We start from the raw sequence: 26,694 nt of genomic DNA, 5'->3' as shown, positions 1-26,694 counted from the left end.
GGTGATTCACTCTTATGTCTCTTCAGTGTTTGTGAGGAACAAGCATATTTAATCTCTGTTTTGTCATTTCTCTTGTAGAAGTGCAAGCATGGCATCCATAGAAGAAAACTTTCCTCGAGGGGGTATCCAGAAAAAGCCCACAGAGCGAAAAACACCCAACTCAAAGTTAGAACGAGACAATTTGTTTGATGTATGTTGTTTGTGTGTTCTTGAATAACCTACAATCCTTCCCATCCCTTACTTCTATGGTAAACTATAGAAGACACTTCCAGAAAGAGATAACTGCTGACGTCCACCTTTCTTCTGATCTTTTAAAGGTCCCTGATGTATGATGCATGTTGAATGTTATGACAGAAAAAGTTCAATCAAAATTATTGATCAGGCTTTAGCTTTTAAACTTACCACAAGCATCTTATCTCGAGGCGCTTGTGTAGCGAGGCTAGTGTAGGTGGATGTAGACTAAGTTTGGTCTTTCTTTTCCTGTTAGTAGAGTGTGGTGCAGATCACTTGTACCTCTTTTTCCCGTTCCCAAGATTCACAGTTTTGTAAATGATCAGCCTCAGTCCAAAAGGAGATATTTTGGAAGACTTGCATGTAGACATATAGCAGTTATCAAGGTTGTTCTCTTTTTTTTCTCCAATCCTAGTATTTTCTTCTAATTTTATTCTTGGGAACAGAGTTCTACCTTAGTGCAAAGTCCATCTCTTTATCCAAATTTATTTTTTTCCTCTCTGCTTGTAATCTGCTTTAGATTCACCATGAAAAAAAATCCCAGAAAAGGAAAAGGAGCCAAAGAGATCAAGGAAAGCAGAAAAAGTTCAAGACAGACAAAATAGCTGCTGCTAAAGACAATGTTGTGAATATTGAACCACTCACAATTGAGGTTTGTGGATAAATGTTTGATTTTGTGTGCATCTGTCTTGTGGGCTATGTGATAATGGCATGGTGTTCCTCACGAAACCTGTGAATTACATCAGTGATTTGGGACAAAAGTGTATTTACCACCTTGTTATCGTTGACTTACCAAGATATCCACCGTATGCTGTTCCTTCTGCTTTCCCAGGCACTCTGTGAGGGGATGCTGCTCCTTGGTTGTATAAAAGAGGTCAGTGACTATGAGCTAGTCATCAGCTTGCCCAATGGACTTTCAGGATTTGTGCCAGTCACGCAAATCAGCGATTCCTACAGCAAATTGCTGAGCAAGCAGGTGTCCCAAGGAGAACTCCTGGAGGTGAGGCCTTGGATTGGGGCTGTGATTTGTGCCTGGGAGCTAGGGAGTGTCAATAATACCTCAGAATCAAACTTGAGGTCTTGTTTAGGAGCCTGGTTTCTGTTGTCTTGCAGCTGACTTGAATTTGATTGCCTGCAGTGTCTTAGCCTTGGCTAAGTAGTCTGGTGAACCTCGTAGACAGCCTGTTGAAGAGATTTGTGCTGCTTATCTGTTGCTGAAGCTAAATACTGATCCCTGGCTGTAGGCAATGGTGGGAAAAAGTTACGGAAGTGGTTGGAAGATGATGTGAGGGCATGGGGATTAGCACAGTCCTTGCAATTCCAGTGCATGTTGCTGCATGCAATGTTCTGCTGTGTTGTGCTAACACAGACTGACCTTGGTTTGGAACTGGCTTTTCCAAGCAAACTTTGTGATTTCCTGATAATGATGATTGCTAGAAAGAGTGAGGATGGAGTAACCTATTATCTTGTCTCTCTGATGTGTGCTCCATAAATTTTTCCAGCGTGTTGTGGAATGCGGTGTTTGCCAGGTGTGCTAGCCTTTTGGTGGTAGTGGTTTTCCCTGCTAAAGACGGAGGTGAGGTTAGGGTCACTGTTGGCTCTGTAGACCTGTTTTCTCAGCTGCCGCCTTCTGACTCGGGCCCACACAGTATTCCTTTTAAAGCAAAGCCTACTAGATTTCCTGACATCATGTAATGTCATTCCTGCCTCTATGTTGAGATTCTGTTTTTTGTGGCATTTCCTGTCTTTTACTGTAGTGTTGACAGAGAAACAGGACTTTCCTATGGGATTTTGATTTCAAAAGCTACTTCTGTAACAAATTGTTGCCTTATTGTATTGTTTAATTTTGTAAAATTTGTATGTTTCTCTCTCGATCATCTTGCTGGGCAGGACTTACATTCGCTCCTGGACATGTATTCTCCAGGGACACTGGTCAGATGCATTGTAACCAGTGTTGAGAAAAGTGCTGATGGACGTCGGAGCATCAAATTATCGATTGACCCCAAGAAGGTCAATAAAGGTCTGAATGCTTCAGCACTGGTATCGGGCATGGTACGTGTTCTGGGTCTGTCACAGCCTCTAGGCTTTGGAGGTGCTTCTTGCACAGTGCGTAGGGGAACATTTCAGTTGGTCCTTGCATGGGATCAGAGAAGAATGTGGAGCTGCTCACACCATGGAAGAGACCTGGGAAGAGAGGGCAGTACTGGGTCTTGTTTCCAGGTTGTCACTAGTAAAATCCATTCACCTTATTCTGTTTCAATACTGACAAGTTAGTCAATGGCTTATTTCTGAGTAGATTTCTTTGCTATTTATGCAGAGAATAACATTTAACCTGCTTTGCAGTGGTTCTTAGTTGTTTGGGTTTTGTGTTTCCAGCTGTATGGTTGCAGGCATGTGCCTATAATTAAAGCACCTGCTATTCTTGAACATGCCAGTTTTTTTCACTACTATTTCGTGAACTCCATACGTGCCTAGGTGGGTCAGGGTAGAGTTGAGACACCGCTGCCAGATGAGCACTGTAATAAGAAAGAATGTAGTGTTCTTTCTGCTGTTCTGGAAAACTCAGCTCTCTGTCCTTATGAAACAAGTTTGAGTGGGGAATCTCGTACCAGATATGCATTCTTTGAAGACCCAGCTGTTTCGTCACGTTACTGAATTGCCATGCTTTCCTCCCAACAGCTGCTCTCTGGCTTTGTGTCTAGTGTGGAAGACCATGGCTACCTCATTGATATTGGAGTCTCTGGGACTCATGCTTTCCTGCCTCGTCAGAAAGCCCAAAATTACATCAAAACAGTCCAGAGAGGTAAGCAGTAGTACAGGAGGAGTCGCATGATGGGCGTTAAAGGTTGTTATATCTGTGGTGTTTGTGCACCTCAATGAGATTGGGTCAAGATCGAGTCTTTGCAAGTTGCTGAAAACAGCAGTCTTGTGGCTGGTCTGCAACAAGCCATTGGGTGCCTGTTTTCTGACAGACTGTGTTAGTGGTCCAGGCCTATCAGTTCGTGCTGGCAGTAGACTTCACTTAGATTGAGAGGTGTTCTAACTTCTTAAGAGAGGGAGAACTCTGAAAAAGCTTTGGAAGAAGTGGGAGGGAATCCCTGAGTGTTCCTGGTGAAGGTTTTATGCTGTGACTTGTCTTTGCAGGGTCTGACTTGAAAGTAGGCCAGAACCTGAACTGTGTCATTGTGGAAGTAAAGAACGAGGGAAGAGTGGTCAGTTTGTCCATTGATCGATCAGAGGTTGCTGCATCCCTTGCAACAGAGCGACAGAACTGGACACTCTCTAATTTATTGCCAGGGCTGGTGGTGAAAGCTCGAGTGCAGAAGGTAAGCTCTGTTGTGGGTTTGGTGGTTTGTTGGTTTTTTTTTTTGTTGTTGTTGGGGTTTTTTTTTTTTGAGTCTTGCTGAAGGTAGGGAGACAGATGAAGTAGAGATGGAAGTTTATGCCTTGCTTTCTGTTTCTGAGCTGCATGAAGACTGCATGTGATTTTTTTGGTTATCTTTTTCTTCCCCTTTCTAGGTGGCCCCACTGGGGATCAAACTGAGCTTTCTGTCTTCCTTCACTGGCATTGTGGATTTTATGCACATGGACCCAGAGAAATCCATGAACTATTCTCCAGATCAAGTGGTAAGGAGGGTGAAGGATGGCTGGAGTTGGTATGTTGCTTGCAACATCTCTTCTCCAGCATTTCAGTAGAATAATCTCTGAAATCTTACTGATGATAGCTGTCTTTCTCATCTTTTATTTGAATTACTATCATGATTGCATTAGAACTGTAGAGAGCAAAGCCATTCCTGAGGTAATGGAAGACTTACTTGGGAAGCATGAGAGACTTGCAAATGATAGAAAATTTCTTATGTGATCATGTACCAGGCTAGCTTATAAACAATAGACAGAAGCAAAAATCCCTCATCTGTGAAGCTGTTAGAACTGAAGTGATGTCTTAGTGCTTGTACATGGACAAAAAGTTCAGGTACCAAGCATAATGTCTAAAACCGTGAGCAATGTGCCTTTGTCCTCTTTTGTTTACAAACTCGTGTTTAACCAACATATTATCTTCTCCTAGATGAAAGCTTGCATCCTCTCTGTCCATCCCATCTCCAAGGTGGTGCGGCTTACTCTACGGCAGGCCTTCCTTCACCCTGGGGGATCCCCAAACCAGCTCTCCAATGATCGTATGGGGACAGTGGTGGAGGAGTCAACAGTGAAAGTTTTCTACAAGCAGTTTGGTGCTGTCTTTGAGTTTGATGATGGCACTCTTGCATTTGCACGGGTAAGTACCAGGGCAGTGAGGAAGGTCCTCCATAGCTGTCTTTGCCTCCTGGGGAAGCAGGCTAGGAGAAGGTTTTATTTTCTACCTTTATGTTCTTGTTGAGACAAATACAACAAAATTAGGACAATGTGGAACGTGTTTGCCTAATCATACCTCTCCTTGTTTGGGTTGGAATGTCAGAGGGTTGTTGAGGGAGAACTGGTGAAACCTGCTGCACAAAGTGAGTATGTCAGAGGAACGATTTGGTCGGATACTGCTACTTCTGCCTAAAGTCTATATCAGTGCTTCCATATTCCAAACACTGAACTGTAATTTTTTTTTTCTAGTTGAAACATCTTTCAAAAACCAGAAAATCCTTTAAACCTGGGGCATTTAAGGCAGGATGCAAACATAAATGTCGGATCATTGACTACAGCCTGATGGATGAGATGTGTATGGTATCTCTGAAGCCGTAAGTTTCATACACTCTTCCAGAAAATTGGTTGAAAGATTAGAAGGGTTTGGTCGAGAGTGGAAAATGCTACACTGATTTGTTGGACTGGAACTTGCCATTTGGGGTTTTTGACTTGTATTTCTGTTGTCTGGGCATCTCTCATATCCTCCTCATACTATAGAGAGTTGGGACGCCATCAGTATAGTTAGTGGGTGAGGCACAGGGAGGCTAAATTAATTCTGCTGAGGTCATGTCAGAAGCCTGTGGCCGAAGAGGAAATGGAACTTTGGTCTTCCAAGTCCCAGCCCGTTTTGCTTCTCCCTCTTAGAATTTCCGTCTATGTGGCTTTAGACAATGTAGATAATGGGTTCCTCTTTCATGAAGCCATGGCTGGTGGCCATAACTGGCTGTCACCTGGAGTAGAGCCTGATGAACCTCCCTGAGCTTTATGTCCAGACAGCTGTTCTGGGAGGTGGATCTATTGGTGTAAAACACAGAACTCTGGAGTTGTAGAGCACTGGGGTGGGGGTGGGTGGGGTAATGAATATTTGTGACAAAGCAAGGATTGTAGTTTTCCTTCAAGTTGACTGATTGGTCATCTCTTACTGTGTCTCTCTCCAAGTCAGATTATTGAAGCGCGGTTTCTGCAATACCAGGATATCCACACGGGGGATGTGGTGCAGGTGAGCGTCTGGAGGACTGACACAGTACTGTGTGGCTGTTGTACTTAGAAAAATGATGTAGCTAATCTGCATTTCCGCTGTCTATATATCTAACTTCTGATCCAGACTAGTGAAATGAAAGTGAGGAGAAAAACCTCTCCTTGCAGGACTCTATTAATGGAGTGTGATACTTTTCTTTCCCCGTTTTGTTCAGGTTTTCATTCATGATATTGCCAAGGCAATAAAATTTTAGCCACAGTCAGTCATTTTTTTATGACTATGAATATGTTTTTAGAAAGACTTAAATGAAAGAGACTGAAACTCATCTTACACTTCATGTATGGACCATCACAATCAGTTGATGGGCAGAAAGTTACTCAGTTATGACCATTTTTATGTCAGAGTCATGACTGTGTTCGATATGTCTCTGGAAACAGTTCTAGTTTTCCAGAGTCAATCAGGATTTTGCAGAAGTAGCCTATGCTTAAGGAGAAGAGGCTGTAAAACAACCTTATGTAATATATAAAAGTTAATGGGTCAGATTGGTTCAGTGGAGTGTGGGTTGGACTAAGATTTTATTTTTTTGAAGGGTGATTAGATTTGGTGATAATAGGTGGTGCAGTATCTTGGCTGTTTGTTTCCTACCTGTGCACAGTGTGCTTTTCATGCTGAATTTGCTGATCGTTTTCTCTGTTTTGGGTTCTAGGGCAAAGTGTTTGCATTGAAACCCATTGGGATGCAGGTGAAAGTGACTGATAGGATTAAAGGACTTGTACCATCCATGCATCTCGCTAATGTGATCCTGAAGCAGCCTGAGAAGAAGTACAACATAGGAGACGAAGTCAGGTGTCGGGTGAGAGCTGCCAGGCAGGGTCTTCAGTTGCTTTGCACTCTTTTGTTTGAGTATTTAGCAGATGTAGCGATCAGACAATGGCAGACATGCTTTTTGAGCCTTGTTGTACTCCATTCTTCTAGGTACTGGAGTGCAATCCTGCAGGAAAGAAGCTGATCCTTACTCTAAAGAAAAGTCTTGTCCAATCAAAGCTTCCAGTCCTCTCCAATTACGAAGATGCAAAACCAGGTCTGATCACGCATGGCTTTGTGGTGTGCGCAAGGGAGTTTGGCTGCATTGTGAAGTTCTACAATGATGTCAAAGGTCTGGTACCCAAGAACGAGCTGAGCTCAGAACCCATATCTTGTCCAGATAAAGTCTTCCATGAAGGCCAGGTAATTAATGTACCTATGTCGTGTCTTGAGTTTGAATGCAAAAGAGAGATCTGCAGTTGATCTGACTCCAACATGGGAAGGAACCAGCTGCACCGGAAGATAGATGTTCATGTCCTTTCATTTTAAGTAAAAATTGTGTTCCATTTAAACAGATTCGGCTGTGAAAGGGGCAGCTCTTCTCTGAGTATTTCATGGAGCTGTCTTTGTTTCTAGTCTCTCTGTTCTGATGTGCAGGAGACACCATAGTGTGATATAGGGACTACACTTGGTTGAGTTACTGAGATCTCAGTAGAAGTTTGGGGTTCTAGGCTGCAGTTTCTTCTAAGGAGGTTACAACTCTTACCTACAGAGTCAGAAGGATGATGTTTTCTGCTTCTGCCTTATTCTTATTTTCCTGTTTGTTTCAAACCGTGCGCATCTTAAACCAGGCACTCTGGGAACCATGCTGTTCACCGAGTTCTGGTCTTTGTTGCGGATAAGCTTATAGTGAGGTCAACCCTCTTCGGTATTTTTTCTGGTGCTTTTGTCTTTAATCCTGCTGTTTGTTGACTGGCTAAGGAGAAGGATAATTTTCTAGTCAAGACTGCAAATCTGCACATGTGAATTTTATTCTCAACTCTGCTACAGACTTGCCACATGCAGGTCATTTAATGATTATGTACTTCCATTTTCCATATGTGTGATCGGAATGACATTTGTCTCTGATTGAACCTGTTAAGTTTTAGTCATAGGCCTGCTGTCCTAAGTGGGAGAGAAAAGTGTGCTGTGTATGCAGTTCCCTGTCTCATTTTGTAGGTGGTTAGTACACTGAAGAGGAGGTCGGCTGACTTAAACTTTTGTTTCATCTTTTTTGCTGCAGGTTGTTAAAGTAATGGTCTTAAAATGTGAGCCTCAGCAGGAAAGGCTCTTGTTGTCCTTCAGGTTATCAAGCAAGCCTGGCATGGAGGACAAAAAGGAACGTACTCCAAAGAAGAAACAGGAAGTGAAATATCAAATAGGAGAGGTATTGAATTCAGTGACTGCTCCCTTTTTTGCTTTTTCCTAATTCTTTTCCAAGCAATTTGATATCACTTTGAACAACTTTGCTTTAAGAAAAGCTATTGGTGGTCAGGAACTAGCATTAAATATGCATTTTGTGTGGTTGGCCTCCTGAGTCAAAACCAGGATCCCTGTTGTCAAAGGTCAGGATAAAGGGTCTCAGGATGGTCCTTCTGGAGGTACCAGTTAGTGCTCTCACTCTGAGGTGGAGTCCTCTTTCTTCTGGAAGCTACTGATGTTCTCACTCCAAAAGCAGCTGCTTTTGCTCCCTGGAAAAAGATAACTTCAGAAAAATGTTTTGAAATGCTTCCCTGTTCTCTTTGGAATGAACGCAGTTTCCAACACCCTGCAGGAGTGCTAATGCAGGAACCAGGACACTTCTAATCTTGTTTAAATTGTTCCCTTTGCCCTTCAAATAGAAAGTCACAACCAAGAGAATGTTTCTAGCTCCTGGATTTTCTGGGACCTAAGATTTTATTTTGCTATCATTGTTGGGATGCTTTTGAGGCTCAGCCCTGTTGATGTGAAATTTCCTTACATATAGCTGGGAGGCCACGTCAGAGCCCCTACTGCACAGCATGGGGTACCCTGTGCATCAAAAGCAGTGACTTCAAAGACACTTGGAATTTTACATCGCTGTATTTGTTCTCTTTTCAGATGGTTGATGTGAAAGTCTTGAAGAAGGAAGAAAACAGGCTAGAGGTTTCTATCTTAGAAGATGAAGGCAATGTGATAGCCTCAATTCCCACAGTGCACCTCTCTGACTTTGTTGCCAACTGCAAGCTCTTGTGGCATTGTCTTCAAGAGGGAGATGTCCTGCCCAGAGTTATGTGCCTAAGTGACAAGGGAGAGCGTATTGTATCCTTTGCCACCTCAACCAGTCAAACAAAGGGGTGGGGAGGAAGGAGGTATCTGTCAGGAATCCAGAATATCTGCAACAAACAGAAGCTACACTAGTTAGTGTGTTGAAGTGGAAGTGCCTGTTAAGCTAGCAGTGTTTCAAATGAGAGTCATTATAACTTGCTTGTGTTAAAAGTGAGGCTCAGCTGCTGCTAGAATCCCATCAGAACCAGGTTTTTGTTGTGAATTGAATGATGTTCCAAACCAGCTTCTGGGTTGTTAATCGTATCACAGCCTTAGCATAAAATTTGCTATTTTTATACCAAAAATCAGAACTAGGAAGTTGACATTTCTGCTACCGTGAAGGATGCATCTTTAATGCTGAGCAGCTTGAGAGACATTGGGTGCTAAATTTTAGTGTAGAGACATCAAGACGGTAATTGAAATTGCAGGATTTTGAGCTCCTGTGCCATCTAACCTGCAAAAAGTGCTCTAGCCCGATGGTTAGCAGCACCAAGAGATTTACTTGGCATCAGGCTCCTGTCATTCATCTTTTCTCATTTTTCCTAACTAGTTGTTCAGATCTTGAGCAGAAAGTCTGCAGTGATTTCTGCTGTACAGGAGGAGCAAGTTGTGAGAAGCTTCTCTGAAATCCAGCCTGGGATGCTGTTGACTGGTTATGTGAGGAACGTGATGCCCTTTGGAGTTTTCGTGGAGTTTCCTTTTGGTGTGACAGGACTGGCACCCAAAGTGGTAAGCAATGCATTCACTTTAGTAAACAGCATGTGTGTAATCAGGTGTGCTTGAAACATGGCTTTTAGCAAAGGTACAGTAGGAAGGAGGGAACAGTAGGGCTGTGGATCCTGCATTTGTACAGCTTTCTGTAGTAGGCTAAAAGCTGCTTTTAGGTTTGTGTTTTAATTCAATTCCAAAATGAAATAAAGGACTTGATTCACGTGAGCTTAAGCTTCAAACAAGTATTTCATATGACTTCAGTAATTAATTTTAATTGATGTCTTTTCATTAGACTTTGTTAATTTCTCTTATACGTTTTCATGAGGTCTTAACTCAAACCCTTCTTCTGAACAGCACTGCAGGTGGCTGATAGTTAGCAGCTGTGTTCAGTAACCCTTCCTCTTTTGTTTCCTTTGCACAGAGCATGAGTGACAAATTTGTGACGGATACCAAGGACCACTTTGTGGTGGGACAGACTGTGATTGCAAAGGTGATGAACATTGATGAGGAGAAGCAGCGTGTGCTCCTCAATCTAAAGGTGTCAGAGTGCAGCTCAGGCGATTCTGCTGCAGAGAGCTTTGCCCTGCTGGATCAATATTTCAAGGAGATGAAAGAAATCAGGAACTTGTTGGGAAAAAGAGGTAAAAGATTGAACATGTTCTGCTAAAGGGGATCATACCACAAAAAAAAGGTGCTTCAGATATATGAAAAGGGAAAAACGTTTTCTTTTAAGTAACAGAAAGGTCAGTTCAAGCAAAGACTTGACTTCCAAGAGGAGCTTATTAGAAGAAGGTTGTGTGTGTCTGCCATTAACAAGAATGTTTTTTGAAACTACAGCTGGAATAAGCCAAAGAAGCTGCTTTTTTAATTGAAGCCTGCTAGGCTTCTTACATTGAAGCTTGGAGAATTAAAAATAAGGAGATAAATAGATGAACTGTGAGGTCCATATATGAAAAGAGGAAGGGAGATACAATAGTACTAAAGGATGGGTTCCTTGAAGGGCCTGTGAGGGTGAAAATAAGGGACGCCAGGGTGAGATTGGATGTTCTGTGGACCAAAGCCTTTCTCCAGGCTGGAGACGCTTTTTGTTGTGAATATTTGTAATTGCTTTATGAACCAATCTAAAAGTTAATGGACTGAGACGTGATAGTAGTTTCACCATTTAATTATGTTTTATATGAAGAATTATCTCTATTTATTTTGAATCTGGCAATGGTTAATTTTTAGTACTCTATGATCTTGTATTTTAAGAGCTTTAGTCTGCAGACAGGATTCCTCTGGTCAGTAAACAGATGTTAAACTCCAAAGGGCTTACAGATACAAGGGATATTGGGCCAACCTGTGAAACCTATCTAATTTGCCAACAGAGATCTAGGCATATGGTTTTTCTGTTGGTTTTTGGTTTTGTTCTTTTCAGTGGAAGAATCATGGATTTCTGAGTGCCTGAGTGAATTGCCACAAAGCACCAGTGACACAAAACAGGCTGCCCAATGCCCAAACCTGAATTTCCCCCAGTGTCTGAAAAAAGAATGATGATAAGCAATATGGGAAGCTCTTCTTGTGTGCAAACTCATGTATTAGAAACAGGCACTTAAGACCTTCCTCTACTAATTACTTAGTTTAGGAAAAACAGCACTGATGCCTGGACACTAGGTAGGGTGATAGACGTGTAAGAATCAGAATGAGCATCATGTCAGTTCTTCTCTATACTCTAAAGTGATGGAAGGACAGAAGACAACTGGGAGTGGCCCGAGTCAGTGCACTGGTGTCGCTTACTGTGATGTTAGAAAGGCTGGGCAGGTTAACTGTCCGATGGTAAAGCCATGATCTTTTTTCCTCTGGTGCTTTCTGAAGAATGGTACAGCTGTTTAAAGTGAACAATGCTTTTGGAGGGTTAGAATAGTAAAGGACAAGACTTTGATTTAAGAACAATGTCCTTACTTGCCTATTATGCACTACAGGCAGCAGGTGCTCTTATTGCATTTCAGCAAGCAGGACTAGCTTTCTCTATCAAAATAAAGAGGAATCATTGACAAGAGTAATGATGTAGTATTTGTGTGTATACTGTATTTGCTGGTAACTCATAACTGATGAGAAATTACCATTTCTACCTTCATCTAACAGTACTTTTTAAACTATGACAGTGAAGGACACTAGCATTGTTTTTTTACTGGCAGTCAAGAACTGCTTCTACTAGCCTTATGGTACAGAAATCTGCATTTTTGCACGCTGTGATCATCAACTTGTTTTTTATTGTTGATATTTGTCCATGGGGTAACTGATTTTCAGGAGGATTTTTTAATGGGCCTGAGCCATAGCCAGGATCTGCTCAACTAGAATCTATAGTCATGACTTTACTAGCTTCAATGCAAGGATAATTATGCTGGCACTCAGGTGCTTGTGATAACCCAAACCTAACACTCACATGAGGATGAGTTTGTACAAATGGATTTGCCTACTGTATTACAGGTTTGCTGAATGAGTCCTCCGGCAAAGGTTTTCTCAGCATGCTGTTTTTCTAGTGTTAGGAGTACTGGATGTATTGCAGTTTATTTTTATCAAATTCTAACTTTGCCTTTTTAGGGTCTTTTTATATCCAGTAATGTTTAATATTTTGTTTCCTGTAATTGTGAGGTGACAGGTCTGGTTTTTGTTTTTAGGATTAATCTATTTTTCCTTCACCTTTTTCTGTAAGCCATGCTGTGTGACAGTGTTTATATAAGATTGGAAAATCTTCTCTCCAAAGTTATCAGACCTTTAATTTCACAAAAATGTTTCTACTTTTGCTTAAATCTTAGCATTTACTGATCTGTATTTCTGCAAACTCAGGAGCCTGAACTCTGTTTTCTATTATGAAGGTGGATATAAATTCTTGTTTATTCTTTCTTGAGCAGATGTGAAAACTGTCTTTGTTTTGCAAAGAAACAGCATAGATAAAACTGATTTCCCACTTTTTCTTCCCTTTATTTAGGAGAGTCCAGCGTGGCCCAAGGCTGCCTTTGTGAATTGGTACCTGGAAAGGAGCTGCAGCTGGTCATGCAGGATGTGAAGGACGATGGCTCAGCACTGTTCAGTGGCAGCTGTGTCACAGGCTTGACTGTGACAGCCACTCGCTACCATTTGGGAGGTGAGGGTCTTTTCTTTGACTGCTTGCTTTGGTTTTCACTCTTGTACCTTGAAACCTCTGTCCTGAAATTAGTTCTGCTGAGGACCCAACATGGCAGGAGTCTGATCAGACTCGCAATGGGAGGTGCTGATCTCTTCTCCTTGGTATCCAGTGATAGGACATGTGGGAATGGTTCAAAGCAGCACTAGGGCAGGTTTAGACTGGACAGTTGGGGCTGTTCAGTATGGAGAAGAGAAGGCTCTGGGGTGATATTATAGCAGTCTTCCAGTACCTGAAAGGGGCCTACAAGATAGCTGGAGAGGGACTTTTTACAAGGGTATGTGGTGATAGGACAAGGGGCAATGACTTTAAACTGAAAGAGGGGAGATTTCAATTAGATACAAGGAAGAAATTTTTTACATTGAGGGTGGTGAGGCACTGGAACAGGTCGCCCAGAGAAGCTGTGAATGCCCCATCCCTGGAAGTGTTCAAGGCCAGGCTGGATGAGACTTTGAGCAACCTGGTGTAGTGGAAGGTGTCCCTGTGCATGGCGGGGGGTGGAAACTTTGAGGTGATCTTTGAGGTCCCTTACAACCCAAACCATTCTATAATTCTATGATCAGGAAGCATTTCTTTACCAAGAGGGTGGTCAAACGCTGGAACAGGCTTCCTAGAGAGATGGTCGATGCCTCAAGCCTGTCAGTGTTTAAGAGGCATTCAGACAATGCCCTTAATAACATGCTTTAACTGGAAATTTAGGCTGGAATTGGTCAGGCAGTTGGACTAAGTGATCATTGTAGGTCCCTTCCAACTGAAATATTCCATTCTATTCTACTGGGCATCTTGTGAAGTCTAGTTTGTGCTCAGAGGTCCGTAGTTGAAGCATACCGTATATAGACAGAGTATTAATACAAGCTCCAGCTTACTCAATTTTTTTTCTTCTTACTTTAGAAACATATTCCTTGGAGCATGCTCTATCTGAAATTGCTGCTAATTTTTCTTTTAAATCAATGTCTTCAAAACAGGACTGCAATTTCAGTACTTTGCAATTCAAAAATTAAAGTGGAAAAGTGCCGTAGTAAGCAGAACCAAACAAGTACATGCTGAGATAATGAATAAACCAATGAAACCAATATAAACTGCTAACTTCAGCAGGAGTAATATCCCAGTGTTTCCTCAGCAACAGATAGACTGATGTTTTTGTGCAAACGTTAGTATAAGCTTTTTCAAAACCTTTGTTACCTTGAGGGAGTTGGGGCTGTTTAGCCTGGAGAAGAGGAGGCTGAGGGGAGACCTGATTACGGCCTATAAATACTTGAGAAAAGATGGTGGGGAGGTAGGGGAAGGGCTCTTTACATTAGTGATGGGTGATAGAACAAGAGGAAATGGGCATAAGCTTAGTCAGGGTAGATTCAGGTTGGATGTTAGGAAGTATTTCTTCTCTGAAAAGGTTGTCAGCCACTGGAATAAGCTGCCCAGGGAGGTGGTTGAGTCCCCATCCCTGGATGTGTTTAAGAATAGGGTGGATGAGCTACTTGAGGATATGGTTTAATGGGGATTAGGGATGGTTGGACTCGATGATCTCTAAGGTCTTTTCCAACCTAGAAATCTATGAATCTATGAATCTATGAATTTGTGTTTAGTCAGCCTTGTCTGCATTATTTAAGAGTTGCATCTTCATAAAATCGATATAGTTCTTCCATAAAAGTATCGGAGTCTTTTTCTGAATAAAAAAGCTCTTTTTTTTTTTTTCTCCTTGCCTTTAATGTTGGAGAAATCTGTTCTCTTCTTGAAGTCATGACTTACACATCTGGCCAGGAAGTTGACTTTGTCACAGTAACATAGTTACAATTAGTAACCAAGCAGTCTTTTTTATCACTGTGGTCTTCAGAAATTAAACTGAACCATAGGCAACCCTTCCTATCTGTCATGTGCCACTAGCTCGGTTGCTCAAAATTCTTCATTGTCATCAGGAGATAAATGATCTTGTTCTCATTTGTAGACAAAAGTATTGTTCCTGGTGAGAAAACCAAGGCATTGGTTCTTCATGTGGATGCCCTCACATCTAAGGTGTATGTTTCTCTTCGGGAAGAACTGTTGAAACAAAGAGCCAAACGAGTACGTGCTCAGTTTTTAGATCTGTGTCTTTCTGTTCATCTGTCAAACTCTAGGCAATGAAAAAATTTGGGTGGGGGAGGGGGGCTGTTTCCTCCTTCAGAACTGTGGGAGGTAGAGTGGAGGGAATCAAAATCTCAGCAGGGTAAGTCACTATCTTCATTTCTGCCTAGCGTCTCACAGAGAACTCCCAGCACTCTGCCATCGTGCAGCATGTAGCAGAAGAGTTTGCCATCGTGTCTTTGTTGGAAACAGGCCAGCTGGCAGCTATCCCCACAGCCTCTCACTTCAATGACACCTTCCGCTTTGACTCAGAAAAACTGAAGGTGGGACAAACAATCTCTGCAACCTTGAAAGTAGTGAAGGTGAATGACCATGGAGTCTTATTAGCAGTACAGGGCCCAGCAAAGAAGAATGTTTTCGCAAGGGTCCGGAATGAATCTGAGACAGCATTAGAAGAGATGCTTGCTGCTGTGAAACACTCGCTTTCCCCAGGGGATGTTGTTACTGGTACTGTTAAATCTGTCAAACCAACCCATGTCACAGTTGCTATTGATGACAGCCTGACAGGTTCAATCCATGCATCCCGGATTCTGGATGAAGTGCCCATAGGCTCTTTTCCAACGTATACTCTGAAAACTGGACAGAAGGTGACTGCCCGAGTCATTGGAGGCAGAGATGTGAATACTCACAGGTGGGAAAACATGCTCATAGTATTACTTCTTGGGGAATGTGAGGGATTACTCAATTCAGATGATATAGACTGTTGCCCTGTCACCAGATACTGTTACAGCTATCCTTGCTGGAGTGGTTGAGGCCTGAGGAAATCTGCTATTGTATTGTATCTGAGATCCAGGTTTCAGTGAATTAGCTCTGTCTGTGTCACTGTAGTTATCTTGAGTATAGATAGCAAGAAAAAAAGATGTCTAAACTCTTAAGATCCAGTGGAAGTCTTAAATGCAAGCAGGATTTGGCTCCAGGGGCTAAATTTGCCAGAGTATTTTGGGTATCTAAATTGCCACTGAAATACTACTAGGAAGAACGGGAACTCAAAGACTTTGGTAGTTTTAGAGGGCTTAAACCTGTTTTTTTTGCCAATGCAGAGGGATTACAGGTGACTGGGGCGATTATGGGAAAGTTTGATCCTTTTCCTGTTCTTTAGGTACCTGCCCATCACCCATCCACACTTCACACGGACCATTCCAGAGCTCAGCATTCGGCCAAGGTAAGTGTTAGCCTCTGTGCTGTCTGCAGGTGCTTCACTGAGCTTGTATCTTTGTAGATTCTCTCCCTTGTTTCTCCCATCTGTGAAGGACATGACCATGAGTAAGGAGATCCACATGTATGCAGTGTGGCAAGGCCTCTTATTCCCTCTTTCACAATAACTTGAATCAGGGAGCTGAGTTAAAGCTCACAGTGCTCTCCTAGCGCGTGATTTCCTTTGAGTGTCCTTTTGGCTTCAGGTTCTGCCAGTCTGGATTCTGGTATGCTCCTTCATGTCAGAAGGATTCCCTCTTAAGCCCAGGGAAGAATTAATTCCCTGCAGAATGATGCAGCTGGGGAGAGGATGGGGATGAATGTCACAAAGGCGTTGTCACAGTAGTACTGGCTCGCCATAATCTCTCATGTTTCTATCTTCATCATTAGAACCAAAGCTGTCTTACTGAAGTCCTCTTCTTTGTTTGCAAATAGTGAAATAAAAGGGGAAGTCACAGCAGTGCTGAACCTTAAAGAAGACAGTGCCCTCAAGAAACTTGGACTCTACAATGTTGGACAGACAGTCACCTGTTTTGTGAAAAAGGTGAGGTCATAGTCTTCCAAAGAAGTATGCTGGGGTGGGCAGCGAGTGGGGATGACCTGAGGGGTCTTAGTTCAGACCTAAACTGACACTGCTGTGGTCTTCATTGACTGTGAGAATGACCCACACACAGCGCAGTGTCTTACGGGGAGAGCAGGAGAAGGAAGCCACGTTTTCTATACTTGATAGAGTCGAGCTGACTTATCCTCTTTGACATGCCTGTTTGATGCCAGCAGTTGCTTCCCACCCTGCGCTCTAACAAAATGGCCTTTGAGAAATTGTGTGTGCCACCCGCACGAAGCACGCTCGCTGCTGATCCCGTGTGCTCTTGCTTGTGAAGCACAGCAGTGTACCCTTGTAAGAGTAGAAGCCAAATCACCATTTTTGCGTGGTGCAAGAGCCAAGGCTGGAGTAGTTCTTTCTAAAAATTAGTGAATCCACTAGGGAACTTTTTTTTTCCTCAAGATCTCATGGTGTCTTTTCTGCTTATTTGGTGTCTGTCTTCTCAGTATAACATCCTCAAAAATTGGCTGGAGGTAGAAGTCACCCCTGATGTTCGAGGAAGAGTTCCTCATCTGCTGCTGTCTCTGAACACCAAGGTAAGAGACCGTTACAGATAAGCTACGCAAACTTTTTTCCATGCGTGTAGCTGCAAGTACTGACTGCAAACACTTCTGACATCCATGTGAACTCATCATCCAGTGCTCTGCCCTCTAGGCATCACTGCCCCTCACTGACAAGCAAGTACTATGCCTGCAGCTAGTTTGGCTCAGGATAGCAGAGCCATTGAAGCAATACTGAGCTATCAGTCAAGTGTACACATCCAAGATGTGTACAGAAATTGTAAAGCTTCATAGGAGAAACACTAGTCAGAGTTTTGCACAGCTCCTTTTCTGGTAATAAGTGGAAATCTGTCATTTCTTTCAGGTCTTAAAACATCCAGAAAAGAGCTTCAAAAATGGCCAGGCAATATCAGCTACAGTGACTGGAACAGATGTCACCGAAACAAACCTCTCCTTGTCACTCACAGGTATAGTGGAACCTTAACAGCAGGACCCCATCGTATATGATGCTTTACTCAGAGGTGGGCCTGCACTGACCCCTCAGGTGCAGACTTTACACCCCAGAGCCAAGGTATACCTCCCTGTAGGACAGAACTAACCCCTGGGACCTTGATCCAGATGTAGCAGCATGCAAGGCAAGAGAGGTCAAACCTTTAGACTAAAGAATCACTTTCCTGCTGTCTCAGACTGAAGCCCTTCTCTGAGCCCTTATGAACGTTTTCACTTCTGATCTCAGACGTGATATGGTACATTTGTCAGTTATTCTGGATCCTAGAACTGTGCAGCTAGTAGACCTTGTCTGGGCTACCAAGGTAAACTTTGCTGTGAACGGAGTGAGTGCATAGACTGCACCTTATCAAAAGTTGGTGGATTTAATATGTGGCTAGGCAACTAAAATCAGCTTCACTGACGCATTACCCTTGTTGCGTTGGTTGCATACTTTTGGAGTATTATGAAGCGCTCTCCCTCTTTCATTTTTTCCAGGAATTCAGCCACTGGAGCAGGGCACCATCACTGTAGGCACGGTAACAAAGGTGACTCCACACATTGGTTTGACTATTGCACTGCCAGGTGGCAAGACTGGCAAAGTCAGCATCTTTCACCTGAGTGATACTTACATGGAGAATCCTCTGAGTGATTTCAAAGTTGGGAAGATTGTCAGGTCAGTAATTCTCTTTCTTGTTCCCTCAAACTGTACGGCTTTGAAGTATTCTCCGTTTGGTGACCGTCTTTTTGCTGCTATAAGATGATACCAGACTTACAAGGCTCAATCTGTAACTAAGAAGTAATGCTGACTTACAGCCTTATATACATTTGGGTGAAAGTCTTGTGTTTTCCATGTATGAAGAAGCCTCTTTTCAGCTGCCGCCTTGGACTATGTTTTGCGAGTAGCTACTCTCATATCTAAGGTGGTGATGAGACTGAGAGGCCAGTTATCCCAGCTCTGCTGTGGTTCTGTGGGCTGTTTGGCAAGTCAGTTGTCTTTACGTTTGTAATGCACAAGCAATTGCATTTTCCTACTTCACAGACTTGTTGGGAATGCTGGAGAGTGCAGCAGGCCAAGTGATGCATCTGTAACAATCTTTGTCTTTTGTACCAGCAATAGAGACTGGATAAAGCAAGTAGATATATTTCAAAAAATCCTTTAGCTGGTTTCATGAACTGTTGTGCCATGATAGTTTGTGTTAGATAGCAAGTGCTTCACGGGACAGAGTAGTTTTGTTTCCTCTAGAGCTTCATTCTGCTAGTGAAAATACCTATTTTTCTACCTATAGCTTTTTTAACTGGTAAAAAAGCTTTCTTTTTTTTCCCCTTGCTCTGTCATGCAGGTGTCACATCCTCTCCAATGAGAATGGCAAAATCCAGTTATCTCTCCGGCAATCCAGGTATGTGTCTTCCCTCCAGACTGTTGATCTTCTACTTTTCAATGTTCAGCTGCATTTTAAACATTTTGATTAAATAGCAGACTTAGTCCTAAATGTCTCTTGAAACCAAGCCTCTTGCTTTGTCTTCTGTATGGAACAAAAACGCATAAACCATGTGGAATTAAGTATTTTAGAAATAAGTGGTGAAAAAAAATCCAAGCCGATGCTATGCAAAATTTCAGGCAGCATTTTACTCTCCTCATTTTCTTAGTGTCAGAGGAAGCCAGGCTGATCTGTTTTGTTTGGCTTTGTTTACAGCAGCATGTCTAGTCCCTGATGTTATGTATAGCTTGGCAGAGATGCAGATAGTCCATTAGCACATTTGAATAAACTGAAGGGTGTCTCTGATCTGGTGCATTTTCCAGGAAGTGCTAGATGTTGTTAATACTGATTTCTTTGTGTTGATATCCAAAGCAGAATGTGGATTATTCAGATGAGTGCTTTAACTTCTAACCTCTCTTTAAGGCTAAACCCAAAGAGGAACAACAAAGTAGAGGATGTTGAAATAACATGTATTAACGATGTTAAAAAAGGCCAGCTAGTGAGAGGCTATGTCAAATCAATCACTCCATCAGGTGTATTCTTTGGGTAAGTAGCATAAGAAAATTACTGGGAAATGAGGGGTCTTGGAGAACTTATTTTAGATGTATGATTTGGAATCTTGTTTGCAGGCAGTCTCTAGTGTAATGCAATGTTGCAAAATGCATTTTCTCCTGGGAATCAAGATGTCATTGCTGCTTTCTTGAGCCTGTGAAATTAAAGTAGGGAAAGTTTGTGTGACACTATATAGAACTGATGGTGCCACAGGTATATTCACTGCACTGTTTTTTTCTTTTCTTTCACTATGGAATACTTATTTTTGGTTTTCCTCCTCACATCAGCTTGTCCACTTCTCTTCTGGGCCGAATCCTGTTCCAGAATGTTTCCCCTTACTTTGTACAGAAACACTCCTTATACGAAAAGTATCTGCCTGAAGGAATGCTACTAACTGCCAAGGTGCTCGGGTAGGTCCAGTGTTCTTTAAAAGGGGCCATGAATTAGTAGAAAGCAGATGGTGGAGGAGGAAAGAGTGGAAAGAGGGAAGGAAGGAAGATTGAAGAGGAAAGCCAGGAAGATTTTAAAGAAGTTAATATCCTTGCAGTCATTGTAAATGCTCTGATTTGTTTTTTTCCTCTTCTTCTCTCCTGCTACTCCTGGCAATGCACCATAGTGTAAATGGAAAAGAAAAACATGTTGAGCTCTCTCTCCTGCCTGAGGATACCGGGATGCCAAGCATCTTGCCTGAATCCCTAGGCCTACCACGATATGATGCAGAGGAAGAGAAAAGAGAGGCAGATGACAGGAAAAAGAGAGAAGAGCTTAAGCTGAAGACAAAACGGAGAAGAGGAAACTCTGAAAATGAACAGGTATGAATGTAATTGCACAGGACATGCTAAAGGACTTGATTTGCCCAAATACTGAAGGGACTAGGAAGATCTATGGGGATTGGGCTGAGGAATTATACAGACTAGGAAAAAAAGATTAAATTGCATTGGAGATTAGCAAAGATCAGAAACCATTCTGTTTGGGTAGGAGATACCTGAATTAGCAGCCCAATTGTGTTCCCTGTGTGGCCCATCCTGTTGGTCTTGGCACCATATGTAGGTGAGCATGGGTTTATTCTCTGTTATCAGTCACTGTTGTGCGAGAGGATAGTGGGGGATGCTGTGCCAGGGTGCTACCCTCTCTCTGCTGTCAGGCTCTTTTCTTTGTGATCAGAATTGCCTTTAAGATTCATCGCAGTTGTTGTTCTCCACCATCCAATCGCTTCCCATCGTTGCAGGAAGCAAAGCCAAAAAAAAGGAAGATCTGCCCAGCAGATGAAAATGACAGTGGAATTGAGGTATATTACCGGGAGGAGGAAGATGATGACCAGGAGGAAGAGGCAGCTAAAAAGAAATCCAAGGTGAGAAGTTTGGAGGAGAACCTGAGCCTGAAATGACTTTCCAGTTCTATTGGGATGTGTCAGTTTTGACTTGCATGACAATAAGTATCATTGCTACAGATAGGAGTAACACAGACTAGTGTTTATGTCATGGGAAAATGTCATGAGATGGATTGAGTTTAAATTACAGCAGAGGTTACGAGAGTTTAATGTTTTTGCTGATGAGCTGTTTGCAAGTGTGCGAAGTCAGTAGTACTGGCCAGAGAGAAGCCCCAAGCAATCAAAAGTTGTCTGATCTCGGTGTAAAAACTTCAAATTAAACCCCAGGGCATTCCCTGTCTTCCTCCAAACAGGTAAGGAGACCTGGTGAAGCTCCCAGGCTGCAGGTTTCCATGGGCTTCACCTGGGATGAGGACATGAATGCAATGGATATACCTGTGCTGAATCAGAAGGAAGAGAGCTCAGAGAGTGAGGAGGAGGAAGATCCGCGGTCAAAGGTACGGTGTACTAGAGCTGCCTGCACAGGCACATGGTGGCTGTAATGTGATGTTTCAGTATTTGCATGTCTGCCTGCCCCATAGGAAAGCCTTTGAACCCAGGGAAACATCTCTGACAGCTAATACAGAACTTCTGAGCGCTGGGCTTAACAGCAGTTATCTCTGAAGCAGAGGAGAAAAAACCCTATTTTAGCATGGCTGCATGAAAATAGGGCTTCTCATGTTGGCATGCCAAAAAATAATTATTTAAGGTCAAACAAAAGTTTTAATGAAAGTAAAATTTCTGTATTTGATGTAATTTCTGCTTTTTTATTTTCTGAGTGTTGTAAATTTACAGGAAAACCTGGAAATTAAAAACCTTTTCAAATTATAGTCCTCTTACTTAGAAAAACACCAAAAAAATATCTTCTTTTATGATGTAATTTTTTAGAAGAGTTTTCCAGTGTGAGCAGTTCAGCAAGATGAGAAATAAACTCATGAACGGCTTTCATGTTTGCTCTTCAGGATTTTCCCTGTCCTTCAACACTCGCCTCTGTAAAGGCCGTGCATGGCCGATGCGTTCTTGCCCAAGGTGTCGTTGCCTTGTGCAGAGAACTGTGACCCTGTCAGTTCCCAATTTAGACCTAAGTCACTCCAGTCTTGCACAATTTTTCTCTATGTATCCTGAATTCTTACAGAGTGTAGAGTGGTGGCAAGCACTGGCCCAGAGGGTAAAGATGGAAGAATGAGAGAGAGGGGCAAAGTGTGAATCCTGCAGTCAGGGTGCAAGACTAGCAAAGTCTTTGGACCCTCAATGTATTTCATAAAAGAAATGAAATTTCATGTACGGCTGCTCTTCTTGGAGGTGTGAGCTGTGTGTGAAGGGATGTGGTGGGGTTGTACCATTTTCCTCCTCTCTTAAACAATTGGTCTTACCTCTTCCTGTGAAAACTGCCTAGCCTTGGACATCCTGGGGTCTGGCTGTGCTTTAGCTGGGCCTGCCTATTCCCACATGAAGCGCGCGCTTTTCCCCAATCCTCCTTTTTGCTCTTTCAGCTGAAGAAACAAACAAAGAAGGAGAAGGAGCTAGAGAAGCAGAAGAAGGAGAAGGAGCTCTGCAAATTAGAGGCAGCTCTGATGGACCCCAGTCGACAGCCCCAGTCAGCAGATGATTTTGATCGCCTGGTGCTGAGCAGTCCCAATAGCTCCATCCTCTGGCTACAGTACATGGCTTTCCACCTCCAGGCTACTGAGATTGAGAAGGCCAGAGCTGTGGCAGAGAGAGCACTTAAAACAATCTGCTTCAGGTAATAATGGGGCTCTGCCTTCCTTTGCCTCAAAGAATAAATGATGGTGGGGTAGTTGTGGTGGGAGAAGAGCATTGGTAGTGTTATCATTGTGTGTGCATGAGTTTGTGGAGTGGCAGAGAATCTTTCAGTGAGCTCAAAAGAATTAAATGGTAGCAATTGTCAGCTGGCCCTTTGAAGGTCTGGCTTGAGTCACCACAGTTGGCCTGCAGCTGACTTGCTGCAGCTCATGAGCACAGTAACTTGCCAAGGTATCACTGGGTGCACATATTTCTGAGCATTCAGAAGGGGTTGGCAGCATAATGCTGTCAGTGATGTTGTCCTTAAATCAAAACATGAAATAAACTGAAACTCTTGACGCTTCTTCTGTAGGGCTGCACCCTTGTGTATTCAATCATCTCTACAGCATGATTAAGTATATTGTGTTTTTTTTGAATCATCCTTGTGGTTTTTAGTTATAAACAACAGTGACTAAAGGTTGTAGTGTAAAACAACTGCTGTGCTCTATTCCTAAAGTAGTGTTTCAGCGAGCAGTATGTGCCCTTCCTTTGACCTGGAGCGAGGCTACAAGTCACTGAGTCTTTGTAGGGTGATTTTGCAGAACGGTTTATGAAGACCGGTAAAAGACTAAATATTTTTGTTCACATCTGCTTTAAGGGAAGAACAGGAGAAGCTGAATGTCTGGGTAGCTCTGCTGAACTTGGAGAACATGTATGGTACTGAGGAGACACTGATGAAGGTCTTTGAGAGAGCCGTTCAATACAATGAACCTCTGAAAGTCTTCCAGCATCTGTGTGACATATATGCTAATTCTGAGAAGTACAAGGTAAGATAGTGCAAGCAGGTCCCAGACACATATTCCATTCAGTTGTGCCAGTAAACTACCGATGCTGGCTGTATAAATTTCCAGCTGTTGGATATGAGGCCTATCTTGTTCCTAACTGGGGTTAATGGTTATGATTGGCAGTGGACAAGGAACTATTGGTACTTGCTTCTTTCTCATAAGTGTTTGGAGATACCTGGGACAAGAGTAAGAGTTTTAAAGCTACAAGGCTTTACTATGAACCTGTGTGTTCTAACCCAACTCTGCCCTTCCAGCAAGCAGAAGAGTTGTACCACACAATGCTGAAGCGTTTCCGTCAGGAGAAATCTGTGTGGCTGAAATACGCTTCTTTCCTCCTGAAGCAAGGCCAGACTGATGCTACACACAGGCTTTTGGAGCGTGCTCTCAAGGCTTTGCCCACCAAAGAACGTAAGCACTCTCTTCCCCATCCCTAATGTGGACCATGTGTTGACAGGTCTCCAGCAGATGGACTGCTCTCTGATATCTCTGCCTGTGACAATGTTTGTAATAAGTGAAAAGAGCAGCCAGTTGGTGCTGAACATGCTGCTATTGACTGTCAGGGAAGGGGAAATTTCAACCTGGATATCAATGCTAAATCCTTCTGTCATAGAATTTGCTGTGATGGGCAAAAACAAAGCACCCAAAGCAAAGATGACTTTGAGTCTTACAGCTCTCTAGAACAGTCCAGCTGGTCTAGTCCCAGGTTTATGGGGCTGCCCGTGGATGCTGCAAGATGCATTTTGAATGTAAGAACAAACTTCCGTCTCCTGCAGAGAGCTGAATTGGGAAATGAACCGTGACCCTTCTCTCTCACACTCTGATCCCACTTTGGTCCAGAACCACTTTACGACAGAGCCTTTTGTCTCTGGGTAGAGAAGGTGCTGTCCGTGCCTGCCTCTGTTCTGTGTAATTATCACTCATGTTTGTTCATAGGGAAGAGAGCAACTATGATACCCTAACATGTTGTTACTTGTTCCAGATGTGGATGTTATTTCAAGGTTTGCACAGCTGGAGTTCCGTTTTGGGGACCCAGAACATGCCAAGGCCCTCTTTGAGAGCACCCTCAGCAGCTATCCCAAGCGGACAGACATCTGGTCCATCTACATGGACATCATGATCAAGCAAGGCAGCCAAAAGGAAGTACGGTGAGTTGTGCTACAGCAGGCCGGGAAGGGGCAGAGTACAGTGCTTGGAGCAACACCTGAAAAGAGCAGGGGTACCCTGCAGCATGGGATTGTATAGGGTTTCCTAGAGCAGAGCAAAAGAGAATTTTTATCACCTAGAGAAAGAAAACTGAGGTGTGTGGAAGTGCTTATCCTTGACAGGACTTAGGAGACTCTAAGGACATCTATAGGGCAGAGGGAAACTGATTCATAAGTGGTGGCCTGCATGACAGAAACTGGAGGACTTGCGCTGAGATTTGTCTGTCCCTTTGGAGGGATTACCTTGTTGTATCTGAAGGGTGAGAATCAAGCCCTTTTGTATCTTGTAACATAAAAATGGAGAAACTTTTTTTCTCCTTCCATTTTCTTTTCCAAGAGTTGACAAAAGGAAGTCCAACTTCCCACGCTACGGATCCTGCCACATCCACTTAATGAACGCAGGGTCAAATACGGTGGCTGGATCTTAGCTTAAGTTGATCAGCAGCCGTAGAGTTCTGCAAGCAAATAGAAGGCTTCTACTTCGATATTTTGGCCAGTTGTCAGGAATTTCTTTCTTCAAGCTCCAGCACTTTGCAGCAGATCGAATGTCTCCCCTGACTTTCTACTCTTTGTTCAAAGGCAGGATACAGGGCTTGTATTGAATGCTGTCACCAACACAGTGATCTGAATCGCTTTGGTTTCTTGCAGGGACATCTTTGAGAGGGTCATACACCTGAGCTTGGCACCAAAGAAGATGAAATTCTTCTTTAAACGCTACCTGGATTATGAGAAGAAATTTGGAACAACAGAAAGTGTCCTGGCTGTTAAAAGAGCAGCACTTGAGTATGTGGAGAGCAAGAGTTCCCTTGCAGACACTTAAGTATGGCGCAAGTAAAAGCAGACACTCGGCTCTCCATGCATTGTGGGAACTGAGACGTGTGGAGTTCTGCTGTGATGGTCCATGGACAGTGAGTTTCAGTAGAGTATTGGTCTATGACCAAACCAGACTGAAAGGAACACACAATCAAAGGAAAAGATTTGATAAATGTTTGCAGTTTTGTCCAGACATTACAAATAATGCTAGTCTGTTGATGACTTTGAAGACATGTTTTTAAATATAGACTGTTTTATAATCAATACAAACATCAGCCATACCTGTTCTACTTTCCTGGGGAAATGGTGCAATTATGATCCACTATTTTTAAGTACAGTGGTGTCTTATAAATCGGTTTCTCTCTGTCAAGATGGCAGAGAAGATTTTTGCCTTTCGGCTGAATTAATGCTTTGAAAGATTTATCTCAAGTGCCTTTGTGCTCCTAGAAATTGGCAGAGCAGCACAGAAGTGTGGCATAGTTGAGGTTGGAAGGGACCTCTGGAGATCAGCTGGTTCAAACCCCTGCTCAAAGCAGGGGTCATCTAGACTAGGTTGCTCCGGAACACATCCAGTTTGGTTTTGATTTCTCCAAGGATGGAGACTCCACAACCTCTGTGGGCAACCTGTTCCAGTGTTTGACCACATTCACAGTGAAAGAAAGTGTTTTCTTATATGTAAATGGAATTTCTTGTATTTCAGTTTGTGTCTGTTTCCTCTTGTCTTGTCACTGAGCACCACTAAGAAGAGTCTGGTTCCAGTTTTTCTACATCCTTGTGTCAGATATTTATACATGTGGATAAGATCCACCTTGAGCTTTGTCCTCAGGCTGAGCAGCTGCAACTCTCTCAGCTTCTCCTTGTATGATGGATACTCCAGTCCCATAATCATTTTCCTGTCACTGCTGGACTTGCTCCAATGAGCTCCTATCTCCTGTATGGGAGGGCCCGGTACCTGAAACATCACCCAAGATGTCTCACCACTGCAGAGTAGAGGGGAAGGAGTCCCTTGACCTGCTGGTAATGTTCTTTCTAATGCATCCCAGGGTGCTCTTGTCCTCTTCAGCTGAAAGGGCATATGCCTTTAAAGCCCACAGCATCCAGTTTTGATGGATCTCCCGATCACAGCCATCTGTTGTAAGAAGTTGCCACTGATTGGTGACAGAAAAAATAGTGCCTTTCAGT

The 26,694-nt window shown here is 42.9% G+C and overlaps 1 protein-coding gene across 1 annotated transcript; it reads left to right on the top strand.

The window, feature by feature from the left end:
• Positions 1 to 88: 88 nt before the first annotated feature.
• Positions 89 to 25,778, top strand: PDCD11 (programmed cell death 11). Its single transcript, XM_086616345.1, has 35 exons — positions 89 to 190; positions 752 to 883; positions 1,064 to 1,231; positions 2,122 to 2,283; positions 2,911 to 3,034; positions 3,376 to 3,557; positions 3,751 to 3,858; positions 4,298 to 4,504; positions 4,831 to 4,955; positions 5,560 to 5,620; positions 6,306 to 6,452; positions 6,575 to 6,826; positions 7,686 to 7,829; positions 8,522 to 8,722; positions 9,287 to 9,457; positions 9,861 to 10,080; positions 12,411 to 12,566; positions 14,548 to 14,663; positions 14,834 to 15,354; positions 15,823 to 15,885; positions 16,353 to 16,461; positions 16,968 to 17,057; positions 17,386 to 17,488; positions 18,006 to 18,183; positions 18,851 to 18,907; positions 19,412 to 19,534; positions 19,828 to 19,950; positions 20,157 to 20,352; positions 20,769 to 20,891; positions 21,224 to 21,367; positions 22,403 to 22,653; positions 23,311 to 23,479; positions 23,752 to 23,905; positions 24,477 to 24,642; positions 25,348 to 25,778. Exons 1-35 carry the CDS (start codon positions 89 to 91, stop codon positions 25,517 to 25,519), a joined length of 5,520 nt encoding a protein of 1,839 aa, XP_086472471.1. The 3' UTR covers positions 25,520 to 25,778.
• Positions 25,779 to 26,694: the final 916 nt, after the last annotated feature.

Source organism: Tauraco erythrolophus, chromosome 9, assembly GCF_009769465.1.
Source record: "Tauraco erythrolophus isolate bTauEry1 chromosome 9, bTauEry1.pri, whole genome shotgun sequence".
NCBI lineage: Eukaryota > Metazoa > Chordata > Aves > Musophagiformes > Musophagidae > Tauraco > Tauraco erythrolophus.
The sequence above is the reverse complement of the archived record's forward strand: the minus strand, read 5'-3'. Positions and strand labels throughout refer to the sequence as shown.

Bases quoted from the DNA above. Each gene is read 5' to 3' on its own strand.
- PDCD11 (XM_086616345.1), top strand. From the start codon at position 89: ATGGCATCCATAGAAGAAAACTTTCCTCGAGGGGGTATCCAGAAAAAG. The intron at 16,462-16,967 runs GTGAGGTCATAG...CTGTCTTCTCAG, and splicing joins TCACCTGTTTTGTGAAAAAG to TATAACATCCTCAAAAATTG. The intron at 17,489-18,005 runs GTATAGTGGAAC...CATTTTTTCCAG, and splicing joins CCTCTCCTTGTCACTCACAG to GAATTCAGCCACTGGAGCAG.